At 50.6% G+C, this 15,041-nt stretch overlaps 1 protein-coding gene across 7 annotated transcripts in view; it reads left to right on the top strand.

Annotated features, from left to right (window-relative positions):
• Nucleotides 1-12,955, top strand: part of KIF1A (kinesin family member 1A) — a 123,911-nt gene extending 110,956 nt beyond the window's left edge. For all 7 annotated transcript variants that reach the window (XM_075917838.1, XM_075917837.1, XM_075917839.1 and 4 more), the window contains 7 exons: nt 1,989-2,201; nt 3,638-3,715; nt 5,513-5,637; nt 6,015-6,161; nt 6,495-6,687; nt 7,273-7,391; nt 10,267-12,955. In XM_075917838.1, coding sequence (XP_075773953.1) covers nt 1,989-2,201; nt 3,638-3,715; nt 5,513-5,637; nt 6,015-6,161; nt 6,495-6,687; nt 7,273-7,391; nt 10,267-10,309 — 918 coding nt within the window. In that variant the 3' untranslated portion in view covers nt 10,310-12,955. The remainder of the gene's footprint in view (nt 1-1,988; nt 2,202-3,637; nt 3,716-5,512; nt 5,638-6,014; nt 6,162-6,494; nt 6,688-7,272; nt 7,392-10,266) is intronic.
• Nucleotides 12,956-15,041: the final 2,086 nt, after the last annotated feature.

Here is a 15,041-nt window from a genome sequence, read left to right as displayed (position 1 = left end):
CTAGGCGCTACGCAGGCAAACCGCTAGTTCGAACTTAATTCAAACTAGCGGAGCGCTTAGTTCGAACTAGGAAAACCTCATTCTACGAGGACTAAGCCTAGTTCAAACTTACTAGTTCGAATTAAGGGCTGTGTAGCCCCTTCATTCGAACTAGTGGGAGGCTAGCCCTCCCCAGCTTGCCCTGGTGGCCACTCTGGGAAACTCTACTGCCCCCCTCTCGGCCCCGGAGCCCTTAAAGGGGCACGGGCTGGCTACGATGCCTGTGCCAGGTGCAAGCCTGCCAGCACCCAGCCAGCAGACCCTGCACCTGGCACACCATGAGCCAGCCACCCCATGCCCCCCAGCCCTCCCCCTGTTCCCGGGACCAGGCTGGCGGCTCCCGGGAGCTTGCCCGGGACCGCAAGAGGCGGGCACCCGCCTGGGCTAGTGCGGACATCGTGGACCTCGTCCACGACCTCCGCACTAGGCACAGGAAAGTGGCCGTCTAGGGCAGGAGAGCTGCCAGCCTGGCCACCCAGGAACAGGTGTACATGAAAATCAAGGGGGTCCACTGAGACCCCCGACCCTGAGCCCTGAGCTTACAATGGCCGTCCTGGGTCAGACCAAAGGTCCATTTAGCCCAGTTAGCCTGTCTGCCGACAGCGGCCAACCCTAGGGACCCTGGAGGGGATGGACCGAAGACAGTGACCAAGCCATTAGTCTCATGCCATCCCTCTCCAGCCTTCCACAAACTTTGGGCAGGGACACCACTCCTACCCCCTGGCTAATACCACTCCATGGTCCCAACCTCCATGACTTGATCTCACTTCCCTTTAAACTCTGTTCTAGTTGTAGCCTTCACAGCCTCCTGCAGCAAGGAGTTCCACAGGTTGACTCTTTGCTTTGTGAAGAACAACTTTCTGTTACTAGTTTGAAGCCTGCTACCCATTCCTTTCCTTTGGTGTCCTCTAGTCCTTCTATTATGGGAACTAATGAAGAACTTTTCTTGATGCACCCTCTCCACCCCACTCGTGCTTTTAGAGACCTCTATCCTATCCCCCCTCAGTCTCCTCTTTTCTAAGCTGAGAAGTCCCAGTCTCTTTAGCCTCTCTTCATATGGGACCTGTTCCAAACCTCTGATCATTTTAGTTGCCCTCCCCTCTCCCACCCTCTCTCTTCCCCTCTCCCACCTCCTTTTCCCAGTCTCCCCGAGTTTTGTTCAATAAAGAGAGATTCTATTTTTGGCCACACATTTTCTTTATTTTGTACATCAGGAAGGGGGGCTAGGGAAGGGTAAGTGGAAGGAGGTGAGGGAGGAATGGGGTACAAGCCCCCGATGGGGAGGACTGGGCTGGCTCTGCGGGCTTTTGGGGGTGGAAGCTCTCCTGCAGCCCCCCAATTGCCCCCTCTCCCCAGATGGCAGCCCGCGGCAAGTGCAGCTGGGCTGATGGCCGAGTGCTGTGATGTGCCCAGTGTGGGCACTCAGGGCACTCCAAGCCAGGACTGCTTTGCAAGCGGGGAACCCCTGAGAACTGTCTGTCCGGGGTGGGGGTCGGGACCCTTTAAGCACAGCCCTCGGCTAGCCTGAGGCAGCAGCTCTACGCTTTAAGTCCTAATCTGATGCCCTGCCGGCACTGCTTCCGGCCATCCTTAACCCCGGTTCAGGGTCCACTTAATGTGGACATGCTAGTTCGAATTAGCAAAACGCTAATTCGAACTAGTTTTTTAGTCTGGATCCGTTAGTTCGAATTAGCGCTGAAGTGTAGATGTACCCTTAGTGGTGTCTGGCAGGCTCTGGCCACTACAGAAAGGCCACTCCTGAGAGCATGATATTTGTGGTATAATGCCACTTCAAAGGGTTTCCGCAGTAGCCCATGTGGGCTGTGTGGCGCCGGTTCACTCCAGGGCACTCCTCGGTGTGTGTGGCCGAGGCAATGCGTGGGAAGGGAATCGTGCAGGCCAAGTGCAGTGCCAGACATCGGTACTTAAGAGGAAATGTCTTTGTGCAGGTTGAGAAGACAAGACATTACCTGCTCCTGCGTGAGAAGCTGGAGACGAGCCAGAGACCAGGCTTGGAGTCCCTGTCCCCGTGCTCCAGTGAGGATTCCGACTCCCATAGCACTTCCTGTGTGTCCTCTCCGCTCTCAGCAGACGGTGCCTCGGAGGGCAGGAGCTCGCCTTTGGAGACCCCCAGCGAGAGGCAGAAGGAGCTTGCCGTCAAGGTATTGTATGGTAGCCTGAGGGCTCAGCACTGGGGAGCAGATGGGCAGCGGGAGGGAGGCCAGAGAAGGAAGTGGCCTCCTCATGGTGCGAGGAGGGTTTCAGCAGGGGCAGTGATTAGGGAAGGAAGCAGTGAGCAAGAAATATGGAAGGAGAATTAATGGAAGCTCTGAGGCAAGCAGGGGAATCCAGGAGCTAGAGGAAGCTCAGACAGAGCTGTGTGCTTCAGGACTGGCAGAAAAGGGCAGACAGGGAGCAGGCAGCAGGACTGCATTAAGAAAGGGGCCACAGGGGCTGCAGCCCATGGTCCCAGGCTAATGGGGGCTCCACAAAAAATCTCCAGGCCTTTGTTGGGCCCCCTTATCCTAGGGCCCTGGAATGCAGCCTCTAAAGCCCCTGCATTCCGGCCCTGCCTGGTGGGGAGACGGGGGGATGTGGCCCATACAGTGCCCCTCCCTGTGGGAGCTGCAAAAGCTCCATCTGCATTCTTGCCTTGCCTGCAGGCTCTGCCACCGCAGCTCCCATTGGCTGGGAATTGCAGCCACTGGGAGCTGCAGGGGCCAGGGTCTGCAAGCGAGCTCAGGGTAGTGTGCAGAGCCACCTGCCCCTTCCTTTCTCTGAGGTTGTGCCACCAAGGGGGAGCTGCCCCAGGTAAGTGCCCCACACCCCTGGCTCTGAGCCTCCTCCCATACTCTAATTCCTGGCCAGACCCCACATCCCAACCCTCAGCCCCTTCCCATACCCCAACTCTCACCCAGACATTGTACCCCCACCTCCTGCCCTGAGCCCACTCCCTAATTCCCACCCAGACCCCACACCCCAATCCCCACCTCCTGCCCTGACCCCGCTCCCTAATTCCCTCCCAGACCCCACACCCCAATCCCCACCTCCTGCCCTGACCCCGCTCCCTAATTCCCACCCAGACCCCACACCCCAATCCCCACCTCCTGCCCTGACCCCGCTCCCTAATTCCCTCCCAGACCCCACACCCCAATCCCCACCTCCTGCCCTGACCCCGCTCCCTAATTCCCACCCAGACCCCACACCCCAATCCCCACCTCCTGCCCTGACCCCGCTCCCTAATTCCCTCCCAGACCCCACACCCCAATCCCCACCTCCTGCCCTGACCCCGCTCCCTAATTCCCACCCAGACCCCACACCCCAATCCCCACCTCCTGCCCTGACCCCGCTCCCTAATTCCCACCCACACCCCACACCCCAATCCCCACCTCCTGCCCTGAGCCCCTCCCACATTCTGATCCTGTACCCCTCCCCCCCTCAACCACCTGCCCTCAGCCCTCTTGGCGCCACAAAAATGGAATAGCCCTGGGCTCCCCAGAGTTCGTCTGACCCTGCCTGGAAGGTCTGGAAGATGTGAACAGATTGGTGAGCAGGGCTCGTGCGTGCCAGCTGGATGTGTCCCTTTGTTCCCCTGCAGTGCTTGCGTCTCCTCACTCACACGTTTAACAGAGAGTACAGTCACAACCACGTCTGCATCAGCGCCAGTGAGAGCAAGGTAGGACCAGCTCCCCAGCCCCATTAGCACTTCCTGCCTCGTCAGTGGGGACACCTTCAGGTGGGGAGCTCTGGGCCTGGGCTGCACCAAGAATCTGCGCAGGAGACTCCCACTGGAATATGGGTCAGGCCTCGGGGTGCCATTTCACTGTCCCGTATCACCGTTGGCACTGCCAGCGAGGTGCATGATGTTGCATTCGTCCAGACTGTCGACTCCCCGTCCACCTCTGCTTTGGAATGTTGCTTCTCCCAATACCTGTCTCCTGGCCTGACTTCAGCTCTTCCTCTGGAGCTGAGAAGGGCTGGGAACAGCCTTGTGACGTGCACTCCAGGAACCCATCTTCCCAGCTACCAGCCTAGATGCACTGATGCTCTGGACTTCGGGCCAGAGTCACCTCTGCAACAAAGCTCCCCACTGAGCCTCCAAGCACAGCCCAGCGGTCTGACCCTGCCAGTCCCTGATGTCTTGTCCAGTGGGAGCAGCCAGGGAGAGGTGGGGTTGGCCTGGGGAGAAGGAAGGAGTAGTGACCTGTCCCATCCCTGGAGATTCATGTGCTAGAGAGCTGCACAACTTTCCCCAGCCGGTTTACTGCAGGGAAACATCAAGGACATCAGTATATCAAATGTTGGCTGGATCCAGAGGGCAAGAGCTATAAAAGTTAGCATTCTCAACTGTCTCGTAACGCCCTAGCTCCCTTCTCCTCTGGGGATCGTACTGACTTTGAGAGCCTGTCCCCCATCTATTCACTGCAGCTTTCAAAAGCCCCAGTAACCATGCAAATATGGAAGAGGAATTTTCTCTGCAGCGAGAGCTAGGGCCAGATCCGTCTTCTTATCCCTGGTATGAAACTCCACTGTCTTCAGTTCACCAGACCAGACTTTGGCCTTTAACCCCAGGCCCATGTCCTAGAGCTGGAGCCCTGCAAATCTGCAGATATCTGCTTTGTATCCACAGATAGCTGCATCCGCGAAGTTGAATGCCGATCTCCATGGGATATAATGCAGATAACAACATTTTATATCTGTGCAGGGCTTTCCCTATAGCTGGGGCCCTACCAAGATCACAGCTGTGAAAAACATGTCACAGACTGTGAAATGAGCCCTTCGCAGTGAACTCTGATGTCTCCTTGTTCCGAGGAGCCCCCCAGAAAAGGGGGCACCTGGATCAAATCTTCCCTGTGCTACTTGGAGTGTTATTTGCTGAGTGTTATTTGCTGCTGTGAAGTGTCAATAAACCCTGTCTAGATTCACAAGACCTTTCCTTATCTCACTGAAACAAGCTACTAATTGTATCTGGATGCACCTGGTACCACTGGTCACTACCCCCTCCTCCTGCAGCTGCAGAGCAATGGGGGCAAAAAGCCAGTGTGGCAGGGGGTGCAGAGCTTTCTGCAGCCGGGAGAGTAGCCCAAGAGCTGCCCTGCAGCGGAAGAGCAAGTATTATCCTTCCCAAGTTGGCTAGGACTAGCAGTGAGGAGTCCCTGGTTGGGGGATCAGACCCATCTCTACCTCTTGGACCTCATGTGGTTGCTGCCCTCAGAGTCCAGCCCTGAAGACAGCACAGAACTGAAGTTGGCAGTCCCATAACCCTCCAATCCCCGCACAGTATTCTTTTGGGTCAGGACCCCATCTGACAATACAGTGACATTTCAGGTTTAAACAGCTGAAAATGTGAAATTTACCAATTTTCAAATCCTGTGCTGTGAAATGGGCCATACTGGACTGTGAATTTGGTAGGGCCCTACCTATAGCTTAGATTAGATTGTGACTCCAGGAAATGATTCCTTCCCTCCTGCAGCTATCAGAAATGTCTGTGACCCTGCTGAGAGAACCCTCCATGCCAGCTCTTGGTGTCACTACCCTGACACCCTCTTCCACCTGCCCATCACTGGTAGAAGGACGGTATAACGCCACTGAGGTCAGGTAAGAGAGATGCAGCCCGAACACCGAGGGGCTGAAAATGAAGACTGAGGCCCTAGGACGCACGGGCTGGGTCAGCCTGTTCACTAGGCCCGACACTAAGCCACCACAGATTTGGCAGAACTGTCGGTTCCTGTTCAGAAGAGACTCCGTGCCAGCATTGTGGAAGGCTTGAGGGCCAGAAGGGATGAGCAGGGACAGTACTCTGCTGGGGGGGATGGCCACAGGGTACAGCAGCGCCTAGGCCGATCCACTGCTCCCACTCATTCACTTCCATGCACACCCATTTAGCAAGTTTTCAGAAGAAGATCGGAGATGGCTATTGGCCAAAGTCAGAGTGAAGGCATCATTGTAATGAAATGCCCCTCTTCTCCTTCCAGAACCTCCCTTCTCTCGTCCAGGGCAGAAAGCCCTGAGCCAGAACCAATAGTGGAAGGGGAACAGAAGAAATCTCCCACGCGTGAGCCTGAGGAGGAGAAGGAGACCCAGCGCTTACTGGTCCCCGATATCCAGGAGATCCGGGTGAGGTATGAGCACTTGGTTTACTCCAGGCAGGCGGAAGGAGGTGGAGGTTAGGGTTAGGGCTAGGGCTAGGCTGGAGTGCTCCATGCTAGAGTGTGCAGGTATCTCCACCACCACACACAGCTCCCTCCCCAGTGGCCCTTCCCAACATAGGGAAGGTGTTCAGAGAAGTTGCTGCTAAGTGCAGAGAGGGTTGCCCAGTTCAGTGGCTGGCAATCTGTGTCCAGAGAGGGGAGGGATTTGCAGGAAGGAGGGGAGTGAGAGTAGGAAATAGTCCTTGCGGTTCTAGCCCTTTTGCTGGGTGGCTTTCTGCAGTCACTAAGTCTTGCCTTCTGCAGCCCCATTGTCTCGAAGAAAGGCTACCTGCACTTCCTCGAGCCACACACGAATGGCTGGGTGAAGCGCTACGTGGTGGTGAGGCGCCCCTATGTCTACATCTACAACACGGATAAGGACTCTGTGGAGAGAGCCATCCTCAACCTCTCCTCTGCTCAGGTGGAGTACAGCGAGGACCAGCAGGCCATGCTCAAGGTAACTGCTGGGGGGTGGCGTCCGTGAGCAAAGCAGGGGAAGCACGGCTGATGCCCACAGTGTGCTACAAGTGTAAGGGCAACACATGTCTGAAGCCATGTAAAGGGAGGGGCTGCAACGATGGCTCTGGACCATGGACAGAGGAAGACCCAGGGGTCAGAAACTAGGAGGAGAAGAGAAGAGTGATGCTCAGAACATGGGGGTGAAGGGAGAAGAGAGTAGGAGCACAGTGGAATGTTGCAAACCCAGCTGTGGGGAGATCTCGCACTGCTGCACAGCTTACCCCTAGTTCCCGGGTTGGCATGGGGTGCCAAAGGAGGAGATTGTACATTGAACAATGAGACGTGGTCTCGTGGTGTCGAAATCCACTCTCGCACCACAGAGCTCTTCTCTGTGGCTGTTCAGAAATGCAGAGGGATTTCACTCTCCAGGAAGTGGTACATACTGATAGCGCCTGCCCTGCCCCGCCCCACTAGTGTACGGGGTCCTGTTCTGTGTCCCAGCGTGCTCCAAGCTGTGCTGCAGGTTCCTCAGTGTCATCTCCAGTAGCCCTGGGGACTCAGTCCTGGCTTTGATCTGTTCCAGACCCCCAACACGTTTGCAGTATGCACAGAGCATCGCGGAATCCTGCTGCAGGCAAGCAGCGACAAGGACATGCATGACTGGCTGTACGCGTTTAACCCTCTGCTGGCTGGATCCATAAGGTAGTACCCGAGGACATGTTATAGCAAGAGGGGTGCTCTGCTGAGTAACCTCTGAGCTGCGATAGCAGAAATGTTGTGTTGATTATCCAGCTTGGTTCCTTGCTCCCCAAAACTGCTCTGTGATGCCACCTCCTAGCCAGTTATCAAATATCTTCCACATGCTTTTGAAGGTGGAGTTAAGGGAGCAAGGCCTGCCGTCTGAGGACTACAGCATTAGTGCAAGGGGTTGGCAGCATCAAATGAGCAAGCTAGGGTAATTCCCAGAGACTCCTCTCTCCATCCACATCCGCTCAGGAGCCTTGCAACAAGAGGCCTGATGTAATGCCTTTCAAACAAAGAGATGGTACTACTCTCAGCCTCTTACACATTTACTTCATATCAGATGGTGAAGGCTTCTTCCTTGCCTGCAGCAGCATTTGAGTTTTATAAGCAATGGTGCTTTTATGTAGCCCAATCTGCTTCACAGACTCTATGCAGATGCAGACACTGCATCATGTAGGTGTTAAAATTGAGGGTAAGGAACCTGGTGATGTTCTACTCTATCTTCATGGACAATCCACATTTTTGCTTCAGATCCCAGAGCAATTGGGTTTCTCTACAGCTCTGACCCTTGAGGATGCTGGTTTAGTAGTGTGGTTGGACTGGGGGATACCATGGTGGTAGGTTGCAAGAGCCTTTCTCTGGTGGTCTCATTGTTCTGTGTAGTCTTAAGAAATTCATTTTAACTTTGATTTCAGCTGTGCCACCTTAATGTGACAAGGGCACTGTTTCCTCCACCCCCCCCCACATACTCTGAAATAAACAGGGACAGATCCTCAGCTGATGCAACTAGGCATCAGTCTATTGAAGTCAGTGGAGTTGCACTGATTTATAAGAACATAAGAGTGTCCATAGTGGGTCAGGCCAGTGGTCCATCTAGCCCAGTAGCTGGTCTTCCAACAGTGGCCAATGCCAGGGGGAATGAACAGAACAGGGAATCATCACAAGATTCATCCCCTGTCGCCCATCCCCTGCTTCTGTCAAACGGAGACTGGGGATACTTCAGAGCATGGTTCTGCATCCCTGCCAATCCTGGCTAATGGCCATTGATGGACCTGTGCTCCATGACTGTAGCTAGTGCTTTTTTTAACCCTATTTTATAGCAGTTGAGGATCTGATCCTTAATCCCAAGAATAAAATATCATCATTATAGTAGTAGAGTTAAAAGAAGATAGATAAATAAGTGACTAAATAGACATGTCTTGTAGTCACTGTATAAAGAAACATGCCTACCTACCCACCCTCCGTTTGATTAATTTGAGTGCTGCATAGTTCATCGAGTTCAAGAACAGATGAACTAGATGAACTGTGAGTGGGGTTTCAGGGTTAGTCTGTTACCGAAGAAACAACAACCAATGGCCTGGTAGCACTTTATAGACTAACAAAACATGTCAATGGGATCGTGAGCTTCGTGGGCACAGCCCACTTCAGATGACCGGAGTTATGAGTTGGGGATATGAAAACTCGAAATAAATAGGAGAGGGGAAGGGGAGGGGTGAGAGAGAAAAAGGGAGGGGGTGGGAGATAGAGCATCATTAAGTATCTGGAGAATGGGTACTTAAACCTAAGCAGATCAAAATCAATAGATAGATTCCTAAAACAGGAAGGGTACCGCTCAGGGAGCTGTTAGCACCTTCAGTGGTTATTCAGTACGTAGAGTCCCCAGCAGCCCACATCACACTGAGTCCATTAGCATGTGAATTGAATTTGAGGATGAACTGGGATTCCAGGGCCTCCCTCTGGATCTGGCTTATGGAGCTGATTTTGTGACAAGACAGCTGCTTGCAGGTCTGTCAGACTGTGGTTTGGCAGGCTGAAATGCTCGCCAACAGGCTTCTGTCACACAAATCAAAGGGTCATAGAATCATAGAATACTAGGACTGGAAGGGACCTCGAGAGGTTGAGTCCAGTCCCCTGCCCCCATGGCAGGACCAAGTACTGTCTAGACCATCCCTGATAGACATTAATCTAACCTACTCTGAAATATCTCCAGAGATGGGGATTCCACAACCTCCCTGGGCAATTTATTCCAGTGTTTGACCACCCTGACAGTGAGGAACTTTTTCCTAATGTCCAACCTAAACCTCCCTTGCTGCAGTTTAAGCCCATTGCTTCTTGTTCTGTGCTCAGAGGCCAAGATGAACAAGTTTTCTCCCTTCTCCTTATGACACCCTTTTAGATACCTGAAAACGGATATCATGTCCCCCCTCAGTCTTCTCTTTTCTAAACTAAACAAACTCATTTCCCCAACTCATAACTCCGGTCATCTGAAGAAGTGGGCCGTGCCCACGAAAGCTCATGATCCCATCTACATGTTTTGTTAGTCTATAAAGTGCTACCAGACTATTTGTGTGTGAGGTCTGGTTTTTGCTGATGTTAATTCAGCACATAGTTTCTGCCTTGTCTTGCACCTCTTTCTACCTCCATGTTAGGGTCTCTGAGGTTATGTATACTCAGCAGCATTATTTCAGAATAACGGATGTTATTCCAAAATAACCAAGATCATGTCTACACAGCAAGCCATTATTTCAAAATAATGTTGAGCTGGAGGACTTCTTGCACCCACTCCTGTACCCCTCATTTCACAAGGCGTAAGGGCAGTCGAAGGAAGAGTGCTCTTCCTTCGACTTCCTGCTGTGTAGACAGCGCCAACAGCCAAATTAAGCTATTTCAATCTCAGCTACACAATTGCCGTAGCTCAAGTTGTGTAGTTTAATTTGACTTTTGTCCTGCTGCGTAGATGTGCCCTGACAAAGAGATTGTCTCCCTCCCTTTCTTCCTCTCTGCTTCCTTTTCCAGTCCTTTGACTCCTTTTGTCTCCTGGTTTCCAAAACAGATCCAAGCTGTCCAGAAGGAGAACAGCCCAGATGAGAATCTAATCTAAAACCATTCTCCACCTCATCTGTCTGCCAGCAGGATCCAGATGGCTGGCTCTCATACAAGAGTTCCTATATTAACGTCAAATCTTTCATGCCACCTACCACCCCAGCTGCCTGCTCTACAAATGGATCCATTACGATCACACCTTCACTGGGAAAATGCATTTCTGGTGTACCTGCAAAACCCTGACACAGTCTGGCTGTGATTTCTTGTGCTCATGTGATTTTATGCCCATCTCTTGATTGGGTTACCTTGGTGTCACATGGCCTGTAACTCTCGAAAGCAGGTGCTATGTTTTGTATTTTAAAGCCAGGCTTCAATGTAAGGAGGCAGGAGTGTGTGAATGGTCAGAGGTTACAAGTCACGAGGAATTGCTTCTGGGTGAAGAGAAAGCGATAGGGTTAAGTACTGACATTTCTTAACGCATTGACGTTTTAAAAGAGGTAGATTAAGTTACAGTAGTTTGAGATTATATTTATAAAGTATTTATTTCTATTGACTGCACTGCAATCTGTATGTTGGGTTTATCTTGTTTTGTTGCTCCTGTCTGCACACACAGCTTCCCCTAGGGAAGGCAGAGCCCTGGAAGGTGGGCCAGCGCGGAGGAGGTTATCTGACTGTTTTGTGATGCCATCCCTGTCTTTTTTCTCAAACCCCACTAGTGAGTGTTTTGGATGGGTTCAGGAGGACCAGCTCCCAGCTGAGCGCAGCCATACATACACTCTGCCTTCAGAACTCTCGCGCCTACCCCCTCTCCATTTGCTTTGCCCTGTTTCCTTCAGCCCCATCCCATCCCCTCCATTCCCCCGAAGGCTTGAAAGCCAGCAACGGTTCAGTGACTAGACCGGTGGAATGCCAGGATGACAGGGTCTGCTTGGCTCTACCCAGGAGATTTGGTTTGGGTTTCTTGTCTCTATTCTGTTTGCTTTCAGGGCCCAGCTTCAAATGGGGTGAAAGGACTGGAAGGGCGGGTGGTTCTGCCAGGCCGCTTCTGGAGCAGAGTGCTTTCTTACACGCCAAATGAGTACAGTGCAGCCTGCCTCCCGATAGCCTGGTCACGGTCTAGGGATATGCAGGCCGGCTATGCTGTGCTGTGTTAATCTCTGCCCTAGACTTGACAGTGCCAGTCTCTGGCTGGGAAACCTCCAAAAGGACTCGCACTGTAGATGGGGCTAAAGAATCTTCACTGAGCAGCCCCACCCAGTTGGGAACTGGGGAGAGGGCAGGAGCCGTTGCGTCCTGCCAGTCAGAGGAATACAGAGAGAGATGGCAGCCCTGTCTTGGGCACGATTGCAGCCAGTGTCGTACGGAGCAAGCACTAGATTGGTCTGCGCTACCAGATGACTTCTACAGCCAAATGCTGGCTCATTGGCAAATCTTGGGGAGGTGCTAGCATAGTTACATCTATGCAGACGGTTAGAGTTAAGAAAGGATTGTTACTGGTGGGATTAAAGCTAGATCATAACGTTACACTGACCCTAAATTCAGACCAGCTATCTTGAACCAGATGACTGGGTCTCACTGCCCTTTGCTGTTAGGGCTTTTACTTCCCTTCCCTTCTGTTTGCAGCAATGGCATGGGGATGGGCAAGCATGAGAGAAACTGAGACTTTGTTTACTTTTATATGTGATGACTTTTTCTTATTCCCCTTCCCCATATCAAACATTAATTTCCTCCTCCTTCCCCTTGCCCCATCTGTCTATTGGGCTTAGATTGCACACATAGAATAGCTCAACTGGTGGGGGATGTGCACCAAAGCAGAGCTATGGCATCATATAAACCTTTCTCCCCATGGCAAGGACCTGATAAGGTGGTGGTGACCTTGCTATCAGCTTTTCAAAGTAATTTAAGCAGCAAATATCTTAATTTATTTTTAATTACCCAGATTGTTAAATTAAGATTTCCAGGTGGTTGTGTACATGTAACGCCAGGCAGAAACATGGGGAGTTTCCTCCATTCATTATCCAAAACTGTCACCGATCCATGCTTCATTGTCACACTTCACAGCTGACCTTAATTTGCACAGCACAGCTGCGCCTTGGTTCTCTTTGGCACTTTTCCAACCTCTCTGTTGTGTTTGTTGAGTATTGTCTGTATGGGTCAAGTGGAGATGGCCTATGCTCTGTATTTCTCCTTTCTTTTTTTCTTGTTTTGGGGAGGCTAGGGCATGGAGCAAGGAGAAAAGTAGGCAGCCCCAACAAAGCCTCCATGCAATCTCAGTGGGCTGATAGAAATGTCACGCACACAAAAGCTCACAGCAAATTGCCCGCCCCATGCGGCAGCATGGACAAAGATTCATCCCAAGCCTCTGTCTCCAGTCTGCATAGAGACAGGGCATTTGTATTGAGCCACCATTTAGCTTAGCCCTCATATTGTATGACGAGTGGCTTTTTGTTTCCTGCTGGACCCCAATTTGCTTTTGACCAGTTCTGTGGCATCACTTCCATTCCCTCACAGACCTGGATAGCACTGCAGGTTCCTGCAGGGAACAGTGTTGGTACCGTGGCCAGTGCCTGTCCCTTTCAGTGAGCTTCAGTTTTGTGCCAGTCCTTCATTCATGGGCTGGTGGGTCAGACAGTAACTTGGTCGCCCAGGTGACGGTCTCTTGTTTTTACAGCTGTTCCTTATGGACTTGGATTTTTTTTTTTTAAATCTAGGACTGATTTTAATAATTAAATTAAATGCTTAATGCCTGGGATAAGTGCTTTTATAATGTGTTAGCATTATATACATAGAGAAAGATGCTTTGCCCTCCATGAGAAACTGTAAGACTCCAAATTATGACCCTAGTTCAGAAAAGCATATAAGCACATGCTTATGTCCATCCCTGTCCAGAAAAGCAAAATTATGCATGTGCTTAAGTCACAAGGAATGGAATTAAGCACATTTACAAAGTTAAGCACATGCCTCAGCTTTTTGCTGATTGCTGAAGGAAGACCTTGTGTGTATATATATATATCCATATTAATCAGTCTTAAGTGCTAGGGTTTTTTAATTCTTAAGTCTTTGTTTTGTCTCCCAGTTCTGCTTGACAGTACAAGGGAGCTTTCCTAGAAAGGACTGTTGCTCTAACTGCTAAACCTCAACTCAAAGAGCTGACTGTCCGCTGGTGAAAACACATTTCAGCAATCTCTGCTTCAGCGGCAAATAGAGCCATCCCTGGGGCCCTGATGATGACCAATGGGAAGTCTCCTGTCAGCTTCAGTAGATTTTGGATCAGGCCCTTGGTAAAGACCACTTGGCTTGAGTATTTATTTCAACACAATTTATAGGCAAAACTGGTATTTTAGATGCAGTTTCTAAGAAATGTCCTGAATAGCTGGGATAAACCTAGCAATAGCTAGTTTAATCCAGCATCTTCTGGAGCCAGTCTGAGGAAACATGATTTGGTAAAACAGACTCATTAAGTTTCCATTCTAATCCCATCTGAACTCTGGATTTTAAGGGTAAATCAAGATATTCTTGGTCTTCTGGGGCTTTTTTCTCCCATTCAAGTCTTCTCAGCGATTTCCCCAGGTTAGAATAGGTTAGAATAAAGGCAGCAAGAGTATGTTATCAGGCTTTGTTATGTACATGCCTGTATTTGTCTTGGACCAAACAGAGACTCACAGGTGACAATGGGAGAAAAATGAAGAAGTGGATGCCAGTGTTGGGCTCTCTGGGAATGCCTGCCAGGCCAGAGAAGAAGGGTGAGTGGGGATGATACAACTATGGGGTCATGCCTTAGGTCAGCCATCCTGAAGAGCATGGTCTTGATAAGTTGGTTCTGGAGAAGACTCCTGGTTTCACTCAGTCAGTACTGTGTGCCTGAGGCCAGCAAACCTGCAGAGCACGCAACTGTTCTGAGTTAGAGACTAAGGTCTGATCTAACGACAGTGGAACTCTTTCCCCTGACACCAGTGTGCTTGGATCAGGCCACAGATGCAAATATCTGTATTTGTGGAGTAAGGCTTGCTTACGGGATGAATCCTGGCTCCTTATAAAATAGCCAAATAGCAGCCATCTGCTGTTCATATGGCTCCTTCAACAGGGTTATTTTCTTTAGTGCCCATCTGAGGGAATTACTAAAGAATCTCAGTTCATACCTCCTCTATACCTTACCCCCACACCTTTCCTCACTTACTTTCCCTGCTGTTGAGCGTCCCGCCCGAGAGAGACGTGCATTCTCAAAAATTCAAGTAGATGGTACATGCCCCAGCACTTAGAGTGGCTGAGATTAAATTCCATTCTTCATTCTTTCCATTGAATTTGAGGATGAAAAGGGTCTTCAAGATTTAAACATGAGACTGAGTAAACACTTGATCTTAGCTTAAACAGGCCAAGACATTTCAGTCAAACTTAAGGCATAGAAGCTGTGTTGTGAGAGTAAGAATGGCAAGGGAAAAGACCCAGAGTCCTTATGAAAGAGAAACACCCATTTTGGATTTTATTTGGTAAGTCATCCTGTATGTTTCAACATGTGTAGATGAATTTGAAAACCCATTGAATTCAGTGTGACACAGCTCAGATTCAGAAGTAACAGCACTTGCACTGTAATAGAATCGTATTATTTCATTAGTGTAACAGAGGACAGTGAGGTACAATGATGTCACCAAAGTTAATCATGATTTAACAGGAAGTTGGGATATGAGAGAATTCCACAGAACAAGTTTATTTTCAGTAAACATCTTTGAAATAAATGGGCTTTTGTTTGCTTGGTCTTTTGTAATCATGCAAGAAGCAGTCATGTAT

The sequence above is a fragment of the Pelodiscus sinensis genome, unplaced genomic scaffold, assembly GCF_049634645.1.
Source record: "Pelodiscus sinensis isolate JC-2024 unplaced genomic scaffold, ASM4963464v1 ctg41, whole genome shotgun sequence".
NCBI classification, from domain to species: Eukaryota; Metazoa; Chordata; order Testudines; family Trionychidae; genus Pelodiscus; species Pelodiscus sinensis.
The sequence above is the reverse complement of the archived record's forward strand: the minus strand, read 5'-3'. Positions and strand labels throughout refer to the sequence as shown.